A 26,399-nucleotide genomic window follows, 5' to 3' on the forward strand; every position below is an offset into this window, starting at 1 on the left:
CTTGTGTATTTTAGTAAAACAATGTTTGAAACTTCTGGGCATTTTATATGAAATATACTTTAATCACAAGATTCAAAATAAAGGTTTACAAGAAGGCATCAAACATTTCAATAACACACACACACACACACAAACAAACAGCAGCATGATTTTGAAAGTAACAATCAAAATGTACACTAATTAAATAAAGTTTATAAAATGAACAATTCACTATTAAACTCATTTTGTCATGAATTTACTCTTAGGTCCATTTTGTAATGAAAATCCTACAGACATAACTCTCCTGAACACAAGTTGAAATATGAAAGGTACTTTGGAAGCGTCTGGTTGTTCCAGGAGATTGTTGAGGGCCTTTTCCTCGTCCCCTTCCTCCATTATAAGGAAAAGAAGCTCTTTCACCGGCTCCCGGAGTAGATGTCTGTTGTAATGGAGCCATTCCACAACTTCTGTCTGAGATTACTGGGATCTCCTTCATCACAGAATACTAAAGCAAAATGTAACTTTAATATTTCTTATTAATCTGTGTGTGTGTGTGTGTGTAACCTGAAACTAAGTACATAGGTAAACTATTATGCAATAATATATTGCAATACATATATTATACAAACAACTCAAAATATTAATTCTTCCAAAGACAACTGCCTTGTTGAAGTGGATTTGAAGAGGACTTTAATTTGACCAGTTTGGCTCTTAAATAAGCTGGTCAATCAGAAAATCGCTGGTGATTGCTGTAACACTTGTTGCACTGCTGCAGCTCAGGTATGTGTCACCTGTCTGAATCCTGTTTCTACAGCCACACACGATTATCTCAATGATAACAAATGGGATTAGAATAACTAAACTATATTGTTACGAACCCCACTTTTAAAAGACTTGATCAGGGAGGGGTAAAGCAACATAAAAAAGTAAGCACAAGCCAAGATATGAATTCAACCATTTATTAATGGCTTAAATATTAATTAAATATTAATTAAACAGCTTACGAGCCACATTACAACGAGTGGCTGATAGAAGTCAAATCAACTAAAATAAAGCAAAATAAATCCAATAGACAAACAAAACATAGATCAACAAAAAAAATAAAGAAAACCTCAAAAAAAAAGAAACACAAAGAAAGAGCACCGCTTGTCAGCAGCTAGCTGGTCAACAAGACACGCACAAAGCTCACTGGATGCTCTTCATCGTCGATGGCAGGACGGCAGCAGCTCCTCAACAAGTGTGAGTCAGAAGAACATGAACGTGACGGAGGCAGACATGTGCTGGAACAGGGAGAGCCTCCACACAAACACAACCTCCACCTTATATTCAGTGCAGAACGTTATTGCTCAACAAGATGCAGGTGTTTGGGGGTGGAGCTCAACCTCAGGAAAGAAAGATGAAATCAATATACACACACATATATAAAACAAAACTTTAACCGTGACAATATGGTAATATTAACACACAACTAATGTATATAACAGAGGAAAGTAAGGCAAACTATTTATTTTTATGAATAATAAACGTCTTCAAGACTTCACTGCAAGCCCCGTAACAACATGCATACGAAAATTAATCGAAACATCAATAGAAAAAAAAGTTATATGAGGTTGCACCGACTAATCGACTAGTCGAGTCGTACGTCGCTTGCAGATCGCTCGTGCACAGAATCATTCAGCGCAGTAATGTACTGTCAACACTGTTCTGTGATTTCTCAATAAAATAGTTTAGAAACTGAGAAGTTCTATAGTTTATTTCTTAACTAAATCCCACAGCTTCACTTGTAGAGAGACACTGCCAGGTAGAATTAATTCACACACACAATCGCTCTAATGTATTCATATAAATATAATCGTTACTGTGCTACTTTATCTGATTTAAAATGAGCAGAAATCTGTGAGAAATATAACGACCCAAAGACAAAAGAACTGATAAATGAGCTGTTATAGGAGCAATAGCCATGTACACATCGCTGTGTCATAGCTGTGCACAAGGGTTTTTTAAAGCTCGAGATGTATTTGTTCATTAATGACGTCACCAGCAACTAGACGACTTCGACTCGACTTTCATCAGATAAAAATCGACTTTAAAAAATCTGAAGTCGTTCAACCCCTATTTTATACTATAAAGTATTACAACAAATTCAAGCTTCAATATAATATAATAAAGCCAAGCACATATAAAGTACTTAGCAGTTAAATGCTAGAAATTCCTTCATCTCCTGACGGACCAATAAGCTTTGACCATAGACTGGAGTTACCCTGGCAACAAATCTGTGTGTATATTCTTCTTCTTTATGATTTTAAGCGTACTGCCTTAATGTTTTAATGTTTGTATTGTCTAATAATAATATTAATAATAATAATAAAATACTGTATAAAAGGCTTTAACCTGCCGTTCATTCTTTGGTCATGTGACGTGAAGGCATTGGATAGATAAATTTATTTAAAAGCTTCCTTACAAATTGGTGCATAGTCATTATTATCATCATTATCATCAGTATGATAATTATTAACTCTTACAGTTACTACGTTTCTGCTCTCAAATTGTAGCTTTTTACTTCCTACAGTTTATAAATGTGTGTTTCCGTCTTTCCGGCTCAGTCACGTGATGAATGAACAACTCAAAAAAACAGATGACTTGATAGATGAACTAATCCGTTATTTTTGGACCTGGTTATAATTGAAGCTCAAAGAAGATTGAATGCATGGTTCAGAGAGACTTGAGCTTGAGAGGCAGAATACTGCTTGCTAAGGCTTACATGCTCTGCACTCTCTCTATATGTGGACAACAACATCTGTAAAAGCAGTTGATAAAATCATGTTTAATTTTGTTTGGAAAAACTAAATCCATTATGTAAAGAAGTCTGTATTAATGAACACGTATGATTATGGCAGTGGTGGACGAAGTACACAAATCAAGTACTTGAGTAAAAGTACAGATACATATGGTAAAATATTACTCCAGTAAAAGTAAAAGTACTCCTTTTTCAATTTTACTCAAGTGAAAGTACAAAAGTACTCGAGTTTTTATGTACTTAAGTAAAAAAGTACTGCAAGATAGATGTTTGCAATTTTATATAGGCTACTTAATTTAATTTTATATTAGCACATATTCTTTTTATATTCCTACTGCTCAAAATACCTTGGATTTTTTCAAAATAACCACTATATTGAGTCAAGATATATTTTTGTTGTTGATATGGACTACGCTGATGAGAGTAATGTTCACTGTGAAGCTTACACTGTGATGTACCTGAGAGAAAACAGAGATGACCATCTGATCTTTACCAGTAAGAACAAAGTATTTTAAAGTTAGTTGTTTTACAGAATATCAAAGTTACAGTACAGACCAAAAGTTTGGACACACCTTCTCATACAAAGAGTTTTCTTTATTTTCATGACTATGAAAATTGTAGAGTCTCACTCAAGGCATCAAGTGCTATTTGAGCAAGAAGGAGAGTGATGGGGTGCTGCACCAGATGACCTGGCCTCCTCAGTCACCGGACCTGAACCCAATCGAGATGGTTTAGGGGTGAGCTGGACCGCAGACAGAAGGCAAAAGAACCAACAAGTGCTAAGCATCTCTCGGAGAACTTCTTCAAGACTGTTGGAAGACCATTTCAGGTGACTACTTCTTGAAGCTCATCAAGAGAATGCCAAGAGTGTGCAGAGCAGTAATCAAAGCAAAAGAAGAACCTACAATATGACATATTTTCAGTTGTTTCACACTTTTTTGTTATGTATATAATTCCATATATAATTCCACATGTGTTAATTCATAGTTTTGATGCCTTCAGTGTGAATCTACAATTTTCATAGTCATGAAAATAAAGAAAACTCTTTAAATGAGAAGGTGTGTCCAAACTTTTGGTCTGTACTGTATATATGACATGATAATAAGGCCTGACGTTAGGAAGAACATTTTACGAAAAAAAAAAAAAAAAAAATGTAAATCAAGATAATGATTTTTTCCTTCTCAAATCTTGTCTGTGGTTTAAAAACACCCCTGGCCAAACGGGGTGCATCTCTTCCCACTGATAATTACTGTAGTTAGCATGTTCTGAACATCACATCCTTTCTTTTCTAACCAGATGTAAACTATATTATATATAGGTGGCTGAATAAAAATATTTGGACATTATTTATAAAAATTACATCAATTTAGCACCAACAAGCTTGTTAGCTAGACAGTTAGCATCAGCTAACAATATTTACTTATTTTCAGTACGGTTATGAATAAACATTCATGTCTGTCTACTCGTCTAGTTAATCCAAACAATATACATATGTATAACGTTACTGTCGATAAACAATATAAAAACAGACGTAACATAGGACATTTTAATAAAACTGTTAACATTACGGCAGCGGGGAATTTGAACGTGCACGAGTTATTGTATTTAATCTGTGTTATTTTATGGGTTTTTTGTTGTTGTTGTTTTTTAACTAGAATTGATGTGTCTGCATCGTCTGCACTCGAGCATTTGAGTGGGCTTAAATAGATCACTCTTTACAACGGATTTAGTTTCCAAACAACTGACAGTTTTGACCTAAATATGATTTTCAGTTACAATAATTAATCCAAAATTTCGACATTAATAACTTACTTTTAGCAACATCAGACGCACGCGCGCTCACAAGATCTCCCGGTTCTTACTTCTGGAGACTCGCACTAAACGGTTCATTTGAATCAGTGAGTGGTCGACTCCAGAACAGCTGCAATCGGATCATTCTAATTCGTAAACGAATCGTTTGGTGTGATTCGCGATCCGATTTAAAAGTTTATTTTGAAAAGATTCAGTTCGTTCATGATGAATCAGACACCGCTTCTGCGTGTCGGAGCACGTGATATTATAGGGAGTAACGATATGTTTTATGAAATGTAGTGAAGTAAAAAGTAGGATTTTATGCTTTGGAATGTAGTGAAGTAAAAGTAAAAGTTGCTCAAAATAAAACTACTCCAGTAAAGTACAGATACTTGAAAAATGTACTTAAGTACAGTAACGAAGTAAAGCTACTCCGTTACTGTCCACCACTGGATTATGGTGGGTTGAATTTCCTTGAATTCTCTTCTTTAAAATAACACTTTCAAAATTAATAGGTTTAGACAGTTTTTGTGTAATCCAAACTCAATCTGGAATTTTATCCCCAATTACTATTTTTCCAAATTACTGGGTCTCCCTTTCCTATTGATCTGTAATTATAATATTGCTAGAATCCCTTACAATTTATCTAAATTTCATAAACAGGCATTACTTGCATGGTCATTAATTAAGCACAATTTCTCCCCTGTCCCGTACTTCATCTGGAATGATCAAGACATTTTATAAAAGAGAAAATCTTTGTTTTGTGGTGTCTTATTGGAGGAATGTGGCTGATCATATTGATTGGAAAAAAGTATGGACTCTGTTTTCGAAATATAATAACAAGGTTAGAGAAATCTCATTCAAATTATTACACAGATTTTACTAAAGTGTTTTTGAAAAGGTTTAAATCAGACACAGATACAAGCTGTTGTTTTTGTTGTGACCCTAATGAAACTGATGTAAATATCGTTTGGGATTGTCCTCACACACAACTATTTTGGTTTCTTTATTTGGTTTCTCTCTGCTTTTTAAGGATGTACTGTTTGGATTCTTTAATATTCAAAAAGACAAAAATAATTCATATTTTATTATTAACCTATTATTACTTCTTGCAAAATTTCATATTCACTGCAGTAAATTCACTCATCAAAATCCTTTGTTATTAAAAAAAAAAGAGGTTCAAACATGTATTCAAACTATTTCATCTTCCAAAAATCATACTGCTGTTAATATATTTAATATTTTTATTTTTTGTTAAAGCTTTTGTTTAGTATTTATTTGTAATGTCACCTCTTTGTAAGTACAACAAAGCCGTAGGGTTTCTTGGGGATTGGTTTGATAAAAAAAAACTAACATGGAAAGTTCATTTGAATCAAATTAAGGACAAATGTAAGACGGTCATAAAGTGAAGATTATGGAAAGTGAAACATAAATCTATAGCGGTGGTGTGATTTATTCACGTACTTTAAAATATTAATTTGAAGCTTCTTTCTTTTCAGATTCTTATTCACAGCTTTATCATTATAGAATGCGTATATTAACTTTTATCTCCCAATTAATATAAAACCGCAAGATTTATGTGGAATCAGACATTTGAGCTCCCCCATAGAGACAGAATGGCATAATCATAACAACCCGCGAATATTCGTCAATCACAATGTGTTTATCAGGTTTATTAGGGAAAACAGCTAGCAAGTTAATCATGATTATATTATTGAATTTGTGAAGTAAATTATATAGTTATATAATTATATATATATAAAATAATATTACATTTAATTTAAAATAATATAATATTTTAATGTTTTTTATTATTTATTTCTAGTTTATTTGTTTTGTTTGGATACTACATATAAGCAAATCCATATCCATCCTGATCCATATCCATCCTGATCCATACTTTATTCCAGTTGGTGAGGAGTGAGGTTGCCAACCGCCAAGAAACACCAGAGAAGAAGAAGAACTACGCAAATAGAAAGAGAAAACTTTGCTCGTTGGATTTGATCTTTTTATGCTCTAGAAAACATTTGTACAGGTAGGATATAACTTTAGCACAGACTCTACTAGTTTTAACACTCGCGGACATTGTTTTTTTTTTTTATATTTAATCCAATCCATCCGAGAGATATGAGAATGAATTTCTGACAAGCGACAGGCCCAAAGCACAGACAGATTAGCGTTTTAAAATACTTATAATTTCTGTTTTATAGCGGACAAGACCGCGAGTATGTTTTCAAAGAGAGGTTATTGAACACGATTCTCTTTCTGAAAGTGTTTTCCGTATTTCCTCTTCTGTGTTATGTTGTTGTTTCTGTGATGTTAAATCGAAAGTATTTTTTAGACATTGAGTGTGACGTCACCGCTTCCGTGTCCAAACGCTCGATCAGAAATCACGATAGTTTGTTTACCGTCTACCGGTTGAGACTTACAACAAACATTTGGTCCAATATATTGCATTAGTATAAACTGAAAAAAAGCATAAAAGCAGTGTCTGACAGCAGCTGTAGAACAGCAGAAATAGAGCTGATCCATGGTAACCTCCACAGAGCAGCATCTATTAATTATAGTGTTCTCTTTAATTATTTATAATCAGGCTTATATAATTTTACATCTAATGAGACATTCAAAATCATGGAAGCTAAACTAATGAAATACTTTAAAACAAGGAATAAAAACTAATACTAACGCGAGTATAAGACATTAAAGGCATAGTTCACCCAAAAATGATTTTTTTTTTTTTCTTTTTTTTTATCATTTATGATTTAGTTGGTGGTTGCCATTCCTTAGTATTTTTTATCTACTATGGAAGTCATTGGGAACCACCAACTGTTTGATTACCAGCAGTTTTCTAAATATCTTCTTGACTGACTGCATCCACACAAGCAGCGTGCATGTGATAGGATGCCACTGAATGTGCTGGTTTAGCGAATCATGATGCTGTTCAATGAATCTTAAAGTAGATCTTCACTTAATAGCATGAAGAGCAAATATTGACATGGACTCTACATTGAGATTGATTTAAACTCTCTTTGATACAGAAACCCTGTGTGAGTTATTGTTTTCATGTTTAAAATACGAACAAGAATGCAAATTTCTCTGAATATCCAAACGATGGTGAATGTGACATACATTTTTACAACAGTTTCAACAAAAAAATATTATATTAAGTGAATAATGCATGTTAAATTTACCTTACATTTTAAACAGAATATTGTCATGTTTGTTATATTTCGCAATGAAATAACACTAGTTCCAACGAAATCTGTATTATCTGGTGTGCATCTCCAAGCAAGTGATGTTTAGTGAATGTATCTGCGTCTTTGAACGATTCTGAGAGTCAGTGATTAATAACTACAGCATTAGCTTGCTACTGAACGAATGAATGATGCCCGGCTCATGAAGACAGTGATTTGCCGTCACCTATTGTCTGTTTTATTTTTAAGTTCACAAGTAGGCTATCATCGAAGGCATATATATATATATATATATATATATATATATATATATATATATATATATATATATATATATATATATATGCATGCCTGTAAATCAATTTAAGGTGCAAATGTTGTCCTTTAATAGTAAAGGTGTGACTGTGGTCTAAGTGGAAGAGAAGGGCTACATAGAACAATGTTAAATATTACATCACTGTAAAAAGTTTGACAATCACTGTGCTAAGACATGTGTGACGTCAAAATACACGACGTATGTGTATAGTGATTTAGATCCCTAGTCCACACTCTGGATCAATCCAAAGCAGGATTATTAATCAAATTAAAATCATTAGGAATTGAAGGCAGAATTAATAGGTTTTTGTTTAACAGGAAAATACAAGTGAGTAGGTGAAGAATATTCCAGACTTCACAAGGACGTGTATGTAGTCCTTTACTATTCAACATAATTATTAATGACACTTTCTCTCAGGTTGAACAAAATGTAGGAACATCTTTGTATGCAGATGATGGGGCTTTGTGGACTAGAGGTTGAAAATATATCATATGTTAAAAGAATGCTGTGAAAATAATGAATCAAATTTGACTAGTTTTGGATGGATATGTGATGCTAAAGCAAAAAATGTAGGATTACATTTGTCTCCTCTCCACCAGTAAGTGTGGTGTGTGGTGGGCGTTCTGGCACAATATGGCTGCCGTCGCATCATCCAGGTGGATGCTGCACACTGGTGGTGGATGAGGAGAAAACCCCTGACTATGTAAAGCGCTTTGAGTGCCTAGAAAATGCTATATAAATGTAAGGAATTATTATTATTACATCAATTACAGTACAGTAATACAGTCTCAGTTTCCTCTATTCCTCCCTGGTTATTCCCCTTGCCTGCTGTTAACCTCAGTATACAGCGGAAACTGAAAGACATTTCTAATCAACTCCCGACACGATCCCAAAACATTTCCCAGAATCAGTGGATTTATTTACAGATGGATCCAAAGATCCTGACACCGAAAATGCAGGTGCAGATGTATATATTACAATGTGTGATTTTTATATTAAGAAAAGAGTACGAGCTACGCAATATCGCGTCCGTTATCGAAGGCGATTCATCTGGGATAATGAAGGTGATATTGCTTTACTTGTAAGTGATCTACGGCTCTGTCTATTAAAAGCCGCTCCATTTGAAAGCAGGTGATGACGATTTAGCCCTAATCACTGAACCAGATTTACTGACTAGATGTGCATGAGCATATCGTTAGATATATCGCCCAGCCCTAATTTGTCAGTATAAGCAACAGAGCTATTGGTGATATTGCTGGCCCTACAGTGGATAGAAGAGAATGAAGTAAATAACTCATTCATTGCATCTGATCAGTTTTTCAGCACTTGAGAGTAGGTTAGGATGGATATTATCAATGAAATATTCTACAGGATGTACAGAATAAACGTTAAGGGCATGTCTACACACTTCATTTGTGTTCCTGCTCATGTTGGTGTGGAGGGAAATGAGAAGGTGGATATTCTGGCCAAACAAACTCTAAGAATAAAGCAAGTAGATCTAAATATTTCATCAAGAAAAGCAGAAGATAAAGTATACGTTAGAACATATACACAATCAGTTCGGCAGGTATAATCATATCATAACACATCTTAGAATTGTTCATACTGGATTTAATAAGTTGTCAAGCACTTTACTTGGCAGTGAATGCACTGTAGACAACAACAAAGAGCTGAGTGTGTATTATTTCACTGTATGAAATACAACAATGAGAGATACCGTCTCATTCAGTCGAAACATGTTAAAACATTTGAACAAGTCTGTAAAAATGTAGCATTAAGAATAATTCTAAAAGTGTAGTTCCATCTCCTCTTTTTCCATTTCAAGACCCGAGACTGAAAGTATTTTGTGATCAAATCAAACCTGATAGAGAGACGATAAACACGAGCAAAATTAATCTTCTTTTAAACTTAAATAATGTTCATGTAAATAAAGAAGTGTGTTGTGAGTGATCTGAAGAGATTATTGCATGGCAGTATATTTGTAGCATATTTTATTTGTATATTGATTGCTTGATAACTCAGAAATTCAGCACTAGTTATTTTCTTCATCATTTGTTCCTCTGAACTCTCATGATCTTGATCTGATTGTCATGTCCAGGTCATGATGAGCATCTGATCGTCTTCAGAGACACAAAGATCTCAGTGTTGAGCTGTTCATCTGCAGTCTGTCAGAGAAGAGAGGAAAGATGAGTCTCTCACACAAACAGAGGTAAGACTGAGTCTGCTTTCACAGAAAAAAACAACAACTCTTTTCAAAAAGCAGCGTTTTCTCTCACTATTGTCATTAGTGTTGTCAAAAGACCCGGTACTTCGGTACCAAGTCGGTACTAAAAAAGGTTTCCGCGAAGCAGAAAACTAGGACGGAATCTCAAAATCCAGTCATGAAAATAATGAAACTATGAAAATATGGACAGTCACGGAATTAGTCAAAGTTAGCATAAATTAATCAAATCAAATCTCCATATGGACCAGTATCTGTAAATGTTAAGCCGCAAAAGTTGTTTGAAATATGAATCCGTGTTCTGCGCGTCTCTGTGTGAATGAATGAATGGCAGAGACGTGCGGGTTTGTTTACTACATAGACTGAAGTGCATGACATTAATTTCAGCATCTGAGCTTCAGAGTTCTCTCTCCATCAAGCGATCTGTGGATCACGCACAGCGCACCTGTATTTGATGCTCTGTAAACTCTTTGTGAAGGCGCTCGACTCTACGTCACTTTGCTGATAGCGCTGTTTCTCACACATGCAAAGAGAGAGAAAGAGCGAGAGTCTTACCACGCTGAATCGACACGCTACATGTAAACTATTCTTTGTTGTCTTCTCCAGTCAAAATAATGGAGTTCATTTAGAATTATTCATTTTCGAACAAGCAGAAGACATACCGGTTTCTCCGGTAGTGGGCGGAGCTAATGTGCAAATGGCAATTTCATCGGCTGGCGCTCATCTATAACCCTGTTTTGATTTCAGCAAATCAGTTTGACTGAACGCAGACAACGTGATTAATATTCATGAACCAGCAGCTCATCAATCCATAGTGCATTGTATATACATTAGTATGATAGTAGAATTAGTAGTAGTATTATCTTTTAATAATAATTCATATGATCTATTACTATTTTTTTTTTACAGAAACCCTCAATGACCAAAAATATCTTAAGCATCACCACCAATCTTAAGTTCAGTTAAAATGACAAATATGCATTTATTAAAAGTTAAATTTTTACATAAAGGAATTGTGCTAGAAATATTACTATTATTTAGTAAAATGTATGCGATACTGCTACTACTGTAAAAAAAAAATTATAATTTTTTTTTATAAAACTTAATTTTTTAAAGAAATAAATCACAATATTCCTTCCTGTTTTAATTTTAACAGCAAATCCCCTTTATTTACCAAAAATAAAGTGTTTAAATTTCATAAATTAAAAGACTTAAAAATTTGTGTGAAACTTGTTTACTGTTTTTCATAATTATATAACTTGTAGAAAAACTTTTTTACACAATTGTAAATAAGTATAAAGAATGGCATTTGTTTTATTTTTAGTGATAAAAAGTTTGTTTTTTTTAGCATATTTTTGTGTTTTGCTTTGGTACCGAAATTGGTACAGAGAACCGAGGATTTTTACTGGTATCGGAACCAAATACTGAAATTTTGGTACCGTGACAACACTAATTGTCATGTCAAATGATTTGCAAAACAAAGTAGAACATCCTATAAATGTGTTTAGATTGTCTCGGGTTAAAACTTGTTAAATGTCTAATATACAGGAATATTTAGCCCAGTTAAATATGTTTTACTTATCATATATGAAAAATCCTGTGCAACCCCAGAATTAAGATGTTTTACATTTTTGTTTCAGGTTGCACATTTAGTGGATAGAAAATGTAAATAATGATTGCAAACTGAAGTATCTTTTGCTGTAAAGTGTGAACTAAAATGAGTAATAGATTTTTAATGACTATACAGGAGCGCTCTTTGCCCCATAACATTGAATGGCTCGATTATATTATGGTTAGGCCTATGAATATAATATTAAGTTTAGATAATCCCCAAACAAACAGAAGGAATCTGAGTGATTTGATTCTGCATCCAGGTCTGTAATTATTGAACATAACACAACGCTGAATGTGGGTTAACTTTCCCTCAAATAACAAGTCTGTCTGTGATCATGGGCATCATCGCATTAATAAAACATCTACTAATACTACAGCAATAAATATTATGTATAGCAGTCAGAACATTGTTTATTCTTTGGCTCCGGAAAGATAGTGTTTGAATTAAATTTCTTCACTTTAATCTCTCTTTCATTCTTTCATTTCAAATTAATAAAAAATAGCATCAATGTGTAATGTGTCTTTATGATGTTATAAGAGGCAATATCCAGTGAATATCATAATCTGAACCAACAGAATCTGAACTGTCACTAAGGTTTTCAGATCAGACCTTTTACTTTATTTGACAAATATTATATAGAACACAAAGTTTGTTGTGTCTGTTTGTAAGGATCTACAATTTGGCCCAAAATGGCTACACTCGAGTGATGAAATGAATTTGTATCAAAAACATCATTAAATGTTCACTTTGCTGGATAACAGGTTTGTAAACCGGCTCAAACCCAGGCATGCATTGCTACTGTGGTATATTTATTCATCACACAGACTGATTATTTTTCATAGCATGTTCAACACATGTCACACTGTACAGCCCTGGTGTGTAATCTGTAGATATGAAGTCAGAAGAGATGTGTTCCAGCTTTCAGTAAAGATGAACTCTTGCTTGTAGAGCTTTCAAGACATGATACAATAGTGTCCCAAATGAAAAAGATCACGCTTGTCATTCGTTTCAGATGACAGGTTTACATGGTCTTGAAGTATGATGAAGATGAATTTGATTTTGATTAGTTGGTTGATATAATGGAAGGGCTGCATCAGAAGTGTCTGTGGTGAGAAAGTGAATGATGCTGAAGCTGTAAATAAAGAAAGGATGTGAGAGTGTTGAAGCTGGGGTCTGTGTCACTATTGCTAAAGAAGATATAAATGAGGAAGGTGAGAGAAGTGAGACGACTGAGACTGAGGAGAATGAAGCTGAATGTGGCACAATGGTAGAAATGAAGCTTGTGTGTCACATGAGGATGATACTGATGTGACAGAAGAGAGCTTGGACTCTACTGTGATGGAAGGAGACTTTTCGCTCTTTTTTTTTTTTTTTTTACATTGCAGTATACATTGTAGATAATTTTTTGAATTTATGAAATTGATTGTATCAAAACTTTAAAAATGTTCCCACTCTGTTCTTTGTGTTATCAGTGTAAGATCAGACTCACATGTGTCCAGCTCTGTGTCTGTGAAGAGTGACTGCTCAAAACATGAACCACTGGAGTTCAGTGAAGAAACCCCATCAGCTACTGAAAGGTATTTCATGTGTTTTATTACAACATAGCATTAGCTAATGTCTTCACTAGGGTATCTGTGATAGAAAATAAGTAAATAATACAATAAATCACAGAGTTTCTGCTTCTTTCTTCACTGAACTGTGTCTAGAGCTTCTTTCCAGTAATATAGTTACACAGACAGACATTAGAGAGCATAAATTCAATAATGAATGTAAGAATCAAACATGAATGTGTTCATCTATCTACAGAAATGTCCATTTACAACATTATACCTTTTCAAATGAGACTCTCTTCTTTGTGTCATCAGTGTAAGATCAGGATCACATGTGTCCAGCTCTGTGTCTGTGAAGAGTGACCGCTCAAAACATGAACCACCGGGATTCAGTGAAGAAACACCATCAGCTACTGAAAGGTATTTCATGTTTTTTGTATTATGGCACTAGCTAATTTCTCCACTGGGATATCTGTGATAGAAATTAAATAAAATCATAAATCAAAGAACAATATCTGCTTTCCTTTTTAATGAAGTCAGTCTGGAGCTTCTTTCCAGTAATACAGTTACACAAGCAGCAGCAAGAAGGAATAAATTCACCATAGAGACAGGAATATGTCCTTCCATCTTTCTGTTATTAGTGTCAATAGTTTTTTCCTTCTAGGACAGAAAAACTTAAATTTGTACTTGAGTAGAACCTTCTCTTTAAAATAATTAACTTATAACTGCAGCATTAACAGCTGAAGTTTGCTCTTTGTGTTTGATAAAGTAGCAAGAGATTTGTCAAATATATTGCCTTAACCACATTTAATTTTATTCTCCATTTTAACAGTCTGCATTATGAGACATTAGACTCAGACTTCCAGATTAACAGGAACCACAAGAATTTCACAGACAAACTCCAAGGAATCTTCCAGGTGATAAAATATTTAATTAAAGATTATATTTATAACAAATAAATTGTTTATTGGACAATGTTTCTTGTTTCTTTTTATATATATATCAGTGATGCGCGGGTTGATCCTAAATGAGCCGGTGCCTGGGGTCACCCGTGGTCACCTGCGGTTACGAGTCATCCAAAAATATTTTTAATGATACTCAGGTCGCGGTCGGTCGGGTCATTTGAAATAAAGATGCCAACTAAACCTTTTTAATTTATATAGTACTAGTACTACGCAAATTTAGCACCTGTGCCGCTTTTTCATTCAACCCTGCCTAATAAATACTTAGGCTACTGTTAACTTATGTCCAATAGTTCAGAGGAGAGCAATAAAATCTTTAGTCGACTCGATAGGCTGAGTCGTGCATCAACCAAACTGTTGACTGGTGCACGAACACCTTCTAAACATTGTCAACAAACTCAAATTGGAGAGCGCGCGCGCTGTGTTCGGGCAGGTTAAGCAGCCATGGCCAGTGTGGCCACGAAAAAGATGCACTTTTAATAGCGAATGGACTACTCTTGGTTAAGACCTGTCGATGGCGAAGCTTTTTTTTTTTCTGTGGGACATGGTGGAGAATACGACGTTAAGCGACATGGTGCATGTGAAAGAAAAATACAGAAAAAAAAGCACATCATCAAGAAACATGCAAATCAGTGCAATCGTTTTTCAATAAACCAAATGAGCCACAGGCTGACAAAGTTTCAGCAGCAGAAGTGACGAGCATTTATCATGCCGTACATCACACACATTCATATCGCTCGACTGACTGCAGTAAGTTAGCTCCAGTCATTTTTCCAGATTCTGAAATAGCTAAGAAAAAGATGTAGAAACTTTGGTTGATATTTTGGGTCAGGTAGTGTCGGTGGGTTTAAATAGAAATATAGCCAATATATTACAGAAAGCTTGAAATGTCTACTTTTAAACAAAAATATTCAAACTAAAATGAATAGGCTACTCTCTGATTATGTAATCCATATGAAATGTGCATTTCTCTCTGGTGTTCATGGCGAGTCCGCATCGTCAAATTCATCTTTGCAGCGACACAGAAAACACCAGTTTATTACTAAACAATTAAATGTCTCATTGCTAATTTAGACACATTCATAATCATTACTTTAACCGATATTTGTGGCAAGCTTTATGTGTGCGGTCATAACTTATTATCCTGTAGGCTATAGCCTATTTAAGTAATTAAATTAATATAAAGGGTCGACGCATTAACTACTTAAAAAAATGCGGGGCAGGAAGCGGGTCGGGTACAATATTTTAGTTTTCGTTTTTTGTGGTCCGAGTTGCGGGCAGGTTAGTTGAAAACGTCGGTCTGGTGCGGGTTGTTTACACATTGACCCACGCATAACTGAGAGAGAGATTTATTTATTTATGTATTTACTTTACTTACTGATTATATAATTTGGACCAAATGAATGTGGATTTGGTATAATTTTGTTCTTTGTTTGTAGGATCTTGAGAGCAAAATAATGAAATTTCTAAAGAAAGAACTGGAAAAGTTTAAGAAAATATTACAAAAAGAGAACTTACAATACTTTGTGAAGGACTTTAATGAGAACAGATGCAGTATGAAAGAAGCAGCTCTTGATCTCACGCTCTATTTCCTGAGAGAGATGAAGCAAGATGAAGCTGCTGAGACTCTAGAAGGTAAGAGACTCTGATCGCTGCTTCCAGTGCTGTGTCAGTCTGTTTTCTCTTCAACAATCACTGCTATGACTCACAGGAAGATCATTTGCTGTTCATATGCCTCTCATATACTCTTCCAACAACAGACTTCTTTTAGTCTTCCACATTCTGTTCTGTACACAACAAACCCAAAGACTAAACATTCTTTTATTTCTGTTTAGACGAGCTGGTCATTCATCAGCTAAAGTGTAGCCTAAAGAAGAAGTATCAATGTGTGTTTGAAGGAATTGCAAAGCAAGGAGACTCTACACTTCTGAAGAACATCTACACAGATCTCTATATCACTCAGGGTTGTAGTGAACAGGTCAATACTGAACATGAGGTGAGACAGATTGAAGTTGCTTCCAGACGTCATGAATCACAGGAGATACAGGTTGAGTGCAAACATTTGTTTGAAGCACCTGAACAAGACAAGCAGATCAGAACTGTACTGACAAAAGGAGTTGCTGGCATCGGAAAATCAGTCTCTGTGCAGAAGTTTGTTCTGGATTGGGCCGAAGGAAAAGAAAATCAAGATATCAGCTTCATATTTCCTCTTCCATTTAGAGAGATGAACTTAAAAAAGCAAGAAAAACTAAGTTTGATGGACCTTATAACTCAGTTTTTCCCAGAGACAAAAGGACTGAACCTTACAAGAAGAAATCAATTCAAAGTCTTGTTCATTCTTGATGGATTGGATGAATGTCGTCTTCCTGTAAACTTTAAGGATAATGAGACGTGGTCTGATGTTTCATCACCAGTCTCTCTGGATGTTCTCCTGACGAACCTCATCAAGGGAAATCTGCTTCCTTCTGCTCTCATCTGGATCACCAGCAGACCAGCAGCTGCCAGTAAGATTCCTCCTGACTGTATCGACCGGCTGACAGAGATACGAGGATTCAATGATGCACAAAAGGAGGAGTACTTCAGAAAAAGATTCACGGATGAGAATCAGGCCAAAGAAATCATTGATCATGTTAAACAATCAAAGAGTCTCTTTATCATGTGCCACATCCCAGTCTTCTGCTGGATTTCAGCCACTGTTCTCCAGAACATTTTAGAGGAGAAAAGAAATAATGTTGTGAAAAACAATCAGACTGATGATGTCTCCAAAACACTGCAGGAGTCAAATACTGAAGACACTCCTAAGACTCTGACACAAATGTACACACACTTCCTCAGATTTCAGATCCAGCAGAGCAGACGAAAGTATGATGGAGAACATACACCAGATGTTTCCTGGGATAAAGATGCCATCTTTTCACTGGGGAAACTGGCATTTGATCAGCTGGAAAGAAACAATGTGATCTTCTATGACACAGATCTGGAAGCCTGTGGTATTGACGTCTATAAGGCATCAGTGTACTCAGGCATGTGTACCCAGATCTTTAAGGAGGAAACAGGGATTACTCTTGGTACCATGTACTGCTTCGTTCACTTGAGCATTCAAGAGTTTATTGCAGCCCTTTATGCACATCTGTTTCTAGACATCAACAATAAATTTGTGTTTGATAAAGACTCTACAGAACAGGAAAACAAAAGCGGCAGTGTTTATCTGGATCATTTCCGTCACTTCCTTCTCGGACAATCCAAAAAAACCATGATTGATTTGCTCAAGACTGCAGTGGACAAGGCTCTAGAGAGTGATAATGGACACCTGGATCTTTTTCTTCGATTCCTCCTTGGTTTGTCACTCCAGTCCAATCAGAGACTCTTACAGGGTCTGTTGAAACATTCAGAAGACAATGACCAGAGCAAAGAGGAAATAGTTCAGTACATCAAGCAGAAATTAGAGTCTAATCTGTCTCCAGAGAGGTCCATCAATCTGTTCTACTGTCTGAATGAACTGAACGACCAAACTCTGGTGAAAGACATTCAGACCCACCTTAGCAAAGGAAGTCTCTCATCTGCTGATCTTTCACCTGCCCAGTGGTCTGCTTTGGTCTTTGTGTTGTTGACATCAGAGGAGGAGCTGGAGGAGTTTGAGCTTCAGAAATTCAAGAAATCAGACGAGTGTCTCATTAGATTATCAGCAGTCATCAAAACCTGTAAAAGAGCTCTGTAAGTTATTTAATATATTTTGTCATGTTTTTTTCTCATCTTAAAATTACATTAATCTACACTGATACAAAGCAGGCTTGGACACCACGATTTAGTGAATCAGTGAGTGACATACAGCCAGTGTACAGCCTATTATTATATGTAGCTTTTTTGCTCACATTTTTGGTCTGTTTTCTCTTTGATAATTTGAGGATGCCGAAAATTCAGTGCATACCTACTTACATCCCCTCCTTGTTTACAAATCCAAAGCAAGTCCATACATCCGCATTTAAATAAAGAAGGGGCTTTCCTGATAACTTTCTGCAATGGCGTCATCTTTATTTTACTAACTTGCTGCATGCTGAAGGCGACCCAGCTGAGCTCACCAGAAAACTCAACACCACCGTCTAGTGGATTGTCTAGAAATTGATTTTATTATTCTACCAAATAGTATACTAAAAGATTGATACTTGGCATCCGTGTATCAATACAGTATTGCCATGGAAAATATTGCAATACTACACTTAATTGTAGTAAACTATCATTTATTGACATTATCCAAATGCTGTGTTCCAGACAGACAACTTGGATATACTAATTATAACACAATACAATATTGTATTATATTATAGTCTTTAATATTATACTTTACATAATAATATATAACACACTTTATATATTTATATATAATGTTGGGTAAAAAAATGTTAGCCTGAATGCACTGTAAGTCGCTTTGAAAGCTGTGGTGTGGAGTCAGACACGTTAGGATCCAATTGCAGTATTAATTTATAGAGTGGTCAGACAGACAGAAATCAGAAACGGCATCAAGAGGGTCAAGGGATATCCAGAAATCAGAAACAGCATCAAGAGGGTCAAGGGATATCCAGAAATCAGTAACAATACCAGGCAAATGTCGGGGCAGGTGGCAGTGAATCAAAGTCAGTGTACACAATCCAAAGTCAAACACAGAAGGAACAAACACTAGGAAAATGTGTGGAAATGCCAGACAGAACTAAACAGGACTTCGCAATGTGAGTGTGGATGAGTGCAACCTTTATAGTGTCACTGATAGGAAACAGGTGTGGTTCAATAATGAGTTCCTAGGCAGGGCTTTATGGGAAATGTAGTCCAGTGTGTACTGTGTCGTTTGAAAGTCTGTGTGAATAAAAAGATATGTAGTGACCGGATCATGACAAAAACGTCTGCTAAATGCATACATTTATTTAAATGTATTTATTTATATACAGTAGAGAGAGAGAGAGAGAGACAGAGAGAGAGAGATACACGTTATTTCCGGGTCCAATACACAGCTGGTTTTTGTGCACTTCAGCAAGTCATTGACATACTTCTCCCCCAGTCTTTGAAGCATTTCCTACATCTCTTATTCTTTTTTTTCAGTCATTTACTTTAAATGTGTATTTCAATTTTTTCAGCCGTTTTTAATTATTTCATTTATAAATTAATAAAAAAATGAAGAAAATTAGTCATAAAGTGTACAATAAAATCATTATATTATAATCACATTGCACTTGAATCAAGTTAAAGGTGTAATCTGCTGATTGTCCTGCAGGTGACCGCATAAATCTGTCGTCTTATGATGCACTAAGGGCTTAACGATTACTTCAGAGAACCGGTAGATCTACGATGATTTTCAAGTGCTAGTTAAGTTACAATGCTTTTGGGAAACGGAGCATGATATTAAGATCAGTCGTACGATGGTTTTTACAAACTTAATAGGCTTACAAAGCTTTTGGAAAACCTGACCCTGTTTAGTTAGCTACAGAAGAAGCACATCATGTTATTATAAAACACATTGTTCCATAGTTATTTCTACTCCAATATGCAGTTCAACTTCTGCAACTTCTGCTATAAAGGAGATTTACTCTTGCATAACCTCCATGCATTAATGATAAACCTCCAGATTCTCCACCTCAAGACACTCATCCAGAAAATAGAGCAGCACTTTTAAATGTATAACTCATTGCCATTAATGATCCATACCTGTTATTCATTTAGAAGTGAAGTGAAGTGAAGTGACATTCAGCCAAGTATGGTGACCCATACTCAGAATTTGTGCTCTGCATTTAACCCATCCAAAGTGCACACACACAGAGCGGTGAACACACACACACACACTGTGAACACACACCCGGAGCAGTGGGCAGCCATTTATGCTGCGGCGCCCGGGGAGCAGTTGGGGGTTCGATGCCTTGCTCAAGGACACCTCAGTCGTGATATTGAAGGTGGAGAGAGAACTGTACATGCACTCCCCCCACCCACAATTCCGTCCGGCCCGAGACTAGAACTCACAACCCTTCGATTGGGAGTCCAACCCTCTAACCATTAGGCCACAACTTCCCCACACTATTTACATATTTTATTAAGTAGGAAATTTGAACCAATGCAATCTTAATATATATGCAGTGTATTTACTGTTCATCTAAAAATAATATATATATATATATATATATATATATATATAATATTATATTTAACAAATGTATTACATGTATCTAACTCTGTGATTTGATTTATTTCTCTTGTAGGCTAAATGATTGTGGCTTAACAGACAAAAGCTGTCCAGCTCTGGCTTCAGTTCTTGGATCAGATAACAATCTGAAAGAGCTGAACATGAACAATAATAATCTGCAGGATTCAGGAGTGAAGATCCTCTGCACTGGACTGAAAAATAAAAATTGCAAATTAGAGATACTGAGGTAAGTTTTGTGACAATCTGTAGTGTTTGGTTAGAAGATCTATCTGTTAACTTGGACCTAGATCATTTGCCACATAATTGAGGACAGAACTTCTCCAACTCTTGAATTCTACATTCCACATTCTCTACATTCTCTCTCTCTATTACATATAAATAAATACATTTAAATAAATTGATGCATTTAGCAGATGCTTTTATCCAAAGCGTCCTACAGTGCATTCAGGCTAACATTTTTTTTTTACCTAACATTATATATAAATATATTAATTATGTTATATATTATTATGTAAAGTATAATATTAAAGACTATAATATAATACAAAATTGTATTGTGTTATAATTAGTATATCCAAGTTGTCTGTCTGAAATGCAGCATTAGGATAACGTCAATAAACGATAGTTTACTACAATTAAGATCCATTCTATAAGAAGACATATCAGCACTTGACAAACGGACAGCGACTCCTAAGTAGCACTTAAAGCACAGTTACGTGCAACTGTGTTAAGTGCATTGTTAAGAAACGCATGTGAAACAATAAAGAACGATCGCAAAATTACTCCTAGAATAAACTCTTAAGCTCTAAGATCATTCGTTATCAGGAAACCTGGCCCAGGACTGTACAATTAATCAAAATAAACTCTAAATTGTGATATGGGGTAATGCATTTATCAAATCACAAAAGGCTGCATTTTAAGTTAGAAAAGCGGAAGATCTAAATGGCTGTTAAATAAAATCAGACAGACACGGCCTCAACATATAACAAATGACAAAGTGCTCATTCTGAAATCTGATTTATGGTTTGTATACACGTATACCTTTATTCGCCTTGAACAGTTATTCATTGTTTATATAATTCTGTTACAGAGTTTTTTTCATACAGTAGCTGCTAGATGCAAATGTTTCAACAATGATTTCGTTAACAGCATTCATTTTGAAGCAGGTAATGATTTAAATGGTGGTTAAATTATTATTAATTAAGCATACAACATTTTACATGGAAACAGTAGCTAATGCTAGTAAACATATCCGTGATCTTGGAGAGTCTGAAATAGATGTTTCTCAATCAGGACATTAAAAATATACACATCGTAATTTATTCAGAGAAATTACTGAATACAGACAGTACGGACATGAAGCTTTGTTTCAAGATGGTCAATACATCGCCACGGGTGATAATAATGAAGTTTCTGAACTACCAGGACTTGGAAGCAACCCTGAGAACCGCCAGGAAGATGACGGAGGTACACTATGAGAATCAACGAGTCGCTTTTTTCCCTGACATGTGATGTGTGTCAGGAGAGGAGCAGTGATAATTGTACACACACACACATACCTGTCTGAACCTTCAGTTAAATTCAGTCTCTAACTTCTGCTGTGACTGCTGAATGTGATCATGTTTACTGACTACAAACTGAAGATTGAAAACTAATTAAAAATATATATATTTGTGTATGTGTATGTATGTTTCTATGTTTCAATGTAATTTCATAAAGGCAGGGTCAGTCTGGTTTCCACTGTCACTTCTGGGTCTTCCTCTGGGACAACGTCCAGGGTTTTTTGGCCAACTGTGTCTCTGAGTTTATGTTAGAGGAGGTTATGAATGAAAGAGGTGTTTCTCTGAGTCTGGAGAGCATCAGTGCTGAGGATCATTTCATAAAGTTAAAGACATTACATTTTTTCAGGCAGAAATATTTATAAGCGATAAAGACTATGCACACTAGCCATTAAGATTACCATAGTAAACATGGTAAGACTGCTTGAAGAAATCAGACGTCAGCTTCTTATTCAGACGATCACAATAGTGTATTATTTAGTGTAGTGTATAGTAACATGTTTTATCGGTCCTAACTCGTCTACGCTCCATGTACATCTTTAACAAAGCATGCAAACAAACGTCTGCTTTTATCGTGTTTGTTTTGTGATCGCGCTGGTTCCAGTGACTTATCTATTATTAGTTTTCTGATAACTTCTTTGTTGGTGAAAAGATGGAGTTGTGTGACGTTGTTCCAGAGAGGCGTGTAAAGGGTGTTTTAATGAAGCACTGAGGAGTTTCTGACCCGACGGTGGAAACACAGTGATTCTGGGCTCGGTGCTACAGGACTGAATAATTATGAGACACTGACACGTCATCCAGCAATTAAATTTAACAGATGCTAACATTGTGTTAGAGAGACTTGTAAAGTAAGTTGTTGTGTGATCAAACATTTGAAAGTTCAGCTCATACAGCAGATCAAATTCCCCACCCAATATCCAATATACAATAATTTCAGTTAATAATACCAAAAATACACAAACATTTCTCTTTTATCCAGTGGGACAGAACTGTTTTCATTGTGTTTATTAATGGGACACAACAGAATAGTTGTGTGCTGCTGTATCAGAAAATATTCATAGTGTTTATTGATGCTTCATATCATCTCTGTCATCAAACACCAGATTAATGAATGTGTAACACAACTGAACAGAACCGGTCCAGACTGGGCTTCATTCTGTGCAGGCATTGCTTCTTCAGTCTGACCTGTTTCAGAGAAATATTACTGTACTTCACATCTATACACGCAGACAAACCTACACTTTTATTTAGATGTGCAAAGTTGAATCTGTGTAGCAAAGCTGATCAAGTCACTGGACAGAGCAGAGCGAATGCATTTACGTTGTAGTGATGTTCAGACCAGAATCAGTTTAAACACAAATACACAGCAGTCAGGACTTTTATTTTAGACAATATGATCAGTTTTAGACAAAAGATGAAATAAGAATTATATGACAGAAATAAAAAGATATGAAAGATTTTAACACCTTCCACACAAAGTTGTTAGGAATTAAAACTTCATTGTATTTCTATCAAGAATCAGGATAAATTGTACATAAATCATGAGAAGGGTCAATTATTTGATTAAATGAACAAGTTTCGAAGACCAAATTGTGGAAAATTATCCAAAGATGTTCAGACACTCTTCCTCTGTTTTTTGTTTTATCAAGACATTGTGACTTTATTAAATAGTTTTCTTCTATCTTCTCTCTTTCTCTCAATGAAGATTAAGATGCTGTGATTTGACAGATGAAGGTTGTTCTGCTGTGACTTCATGAGCATAGCGTGTCTGATTCATTGTGTTTTCTCTTTCTGTCTTCAGTCTGCGTTATTGCAGTATTACAGAGAAACAGTGTCTCATCCTGACTTCAGCTCTGAAATCAAACCCATCACACCTGAGAGAACTGAACCTGAGCAGGAATGAACTACTAGGAGACTCTGGAGTGAAACACCTCAGTGATCTACTGATGAACACACAATTCAAGCTGGAGAAACTAGAGTTAGTATCATTATACTCTACAGCACTTACAGTCAGATTAAAGATTACTGTTTACTTTCAGGAAAAGAGAAGGAAAGGATGTGACGTGTGGCCAAATATAGTGTCCCATACTCTGAACATCTGGATTTAACACACACACACACACACACACCATGAACAGACACTCTCTCTCTCTCTCTCTCTCTCTCTCTCTCTCTCTCTCTCACTCTCTCTCTCACACACACACACACACACACACACACACACACACACACACACTCTCTCACATGCACACACACAGTGAAGACACACACACACACTCTCTCTCACACACACACACCTTGAACAGACACATGCACACTCTCTCACTCTCTCTCTCTCTCTCTCTCTCTCTCTCTCACACACACACACATACACACTCTCTCTCTCTCTCACTCTCTCTCACACACACACACACTCTCACACACACACACGCACACACACACTCTCTCTCTCACACACACACACGCACACACACACTCTCTCTCTCACACACACACACACACTCTCTCTCTCTCTCTCACTCTCTCTCACACACACACACTCTCTCACACGCACACACACACCTGCGGCGCTGAGGAACAGTTGTGGTTCAGTTCTTGCTCGAGGGTCTCATCTCAGTCAATCACCGGAGATCACAGTAATCCAGTTCATTAATGGACCAAAATATTATTTTTATTCACTCAGACCTGTACAGTAAAGAATGACAATTGCAAAAAAAGTTACAAATGTCTTTAAGTAAATTGTAATTAGGGATGCACGATCATGATTTTTTACGGCCGATACTGATTTGCGTTTTTTTTTTTTTTTTTTAATCTTTAAACAAGAAATAAGAAAGAAGGAAAGTGTGCATAAACAAGATGTTTATTTGGTATTTAATAGCCCAAATTGGCTTTTGGCTATTGAAAACAATAACCGTAACCATCTGAAATTAACGGCAGTAACTGCACAGTAAGTAGACTACATTCAATACAAACATAGATGATACAGACCTCAGCATTTAGCTTTTGTTTCTGAATTGTGTTGGAACTACATAGAACTGGCTTTAAATAAAAGATTAACTGTAACCATGTGAAATTAAAGGCATTAACTGCATAGTTCTACAATCAAACAACACAATCAACACACATTCAATAAGATGTTTCTTAATCAGCATTCAGTATTTTAGTTTTTAAGTTTGGTTTTAAATAAAAAAGGTCTTTACCAGTGAGACTAAATAAAAGTATGCTATATAAACACATTATTCCAAAATGTTAAAATCAAATAATGTTGGTGCGAATAAAACAAAGATGCAAAGTGTTATGGTAATGATTCATATATATATATATATATATATATATATATATATATATATATATATATATATATATATATATATATATATATATATATATATATATATATATATATATATATATATATATATATATATATATATATATTTTTTATTTTTTTTTTTTTTTTTTACTTGGAAAAATAAATAACTATTGTCTCAAGTTAAAAAATATAGATGTCCATTATTAGCCTATTTTTTTTTTTTTTAATTGGATGAATTAAACACTTTTTGTCAGTGTGCTACAGCAGGTGATTTTTAAATCAAATTAAGTCAATGTAATTTTAAGGTAAAATAAAAATAATCATCCTATACAGAACTGACGTTTACTTCTGGCTTTTAAAACGTGTATGCAAGCTCTACTTTACTACAACAACAACAAACATTTCAGTTTTGTCACAGTTAGTCCGTTTCATTTCTCATCCAACACGTGAGCAGTTGATCTGAACATCCTTCACTGTCTCCTCTTGTGCAGGGCACAGACAGGTACAGATACCCTCGCGATAAAGGGACTCTTAGTTTGTGCAGGTGGCTGTTCACTTCCTGTTATCTGTGCCTCAGACGTGTAGCTCTGCACTTCCGGCGCTGATCGGCTGCCCGTGTCCTGCGAACAGATTTCGAAATACTTCCACACAAATGACATGATAGCGAATGATTACAATGTAGTCTGTGCATGCGGGCATACTTCCGGAAAAATCGGTCGAAAAAAGACCAAAAACCGGCCAAAAGCAGATTGCGTTTTTTAAGCGCAAACCGTCCGATTTATGGCCTTTTAAACTGGTGAATCCCTAATTGTAATTCAGAAACAGAATTTTCTTGATTTCTCACATTTAAACTCAATTTTCACATTTAATGTTATTTTAAGTAGTTCTGTAGTTCATCCTGTGTCTACTTTGTTCATC

At 35.4% G+C, this 26,399-nt stretch overlaps 2 protein-coding genes across 2 annotated transcripts in view; both read left to right on the forward strand.

Moving 5' to 3' along the window:
• Positions 1–18,143, forward strand: part of LOC113079468 (protein NLRC3-like) — a 35,220-nt gene extending 17,077 nt beyond the window's left edge. The window contains exons 3-8 of the mRNA XM_026251732.1: positions 13,386–13,490; positions 13,779–13,883; positions 14,296–14,380; positions 15,865–16,060; positions 16,261–17,583; positions 17,647–18,143. Of these exons, the coding sequence (XP_026107517.1) occupies positions 13,386–13,490; positions 13,779–13,883; positions 14,296–14,380; positions 15,865–16,060; positions 16,261–17,583; positions 17,647–18,143 (2,311 nt within the window). The remainder of the gene's footprint in view (positions 1–13,385; positions 13,491–13,778; positions 13,884–14,295; positions 14,381–15,864; positions 16,061–16,260; positions 17,584–17,646) is intronic.
• LOC113079469 (protein NLRC3-like) overlaps positions 6,521–26,399 on the forward strand; it is a 57,804-nt gene continuing 37,925 nt past the window's right edge. Inside the window, exon 1 of the mRNA XM_026251733.1 lies at positions 6,521–6,602. The gene's annotated coding sequence lies outside the window, so the exon portion shown is untranslated. The remainder of the gene's footprint in view (positions 6,603–26,399) is intronic.

Source organism: Carassius auratus, unplaced genomic scaffold, assembly GCF_003368295.1.
Source record: "Carassius auratus strain Wakin unplaced genomic scaffold, ASM336829v1 scaf_tig00028197, whole genome shotgun sequence".
In the NCBI taxonomy this organism is placed as follows: Eukaryota; Metazoa; Chordata; class Actinopteri; order Cypriniformes; family Cyprinidae; genus Carassius; species Carassius auratus.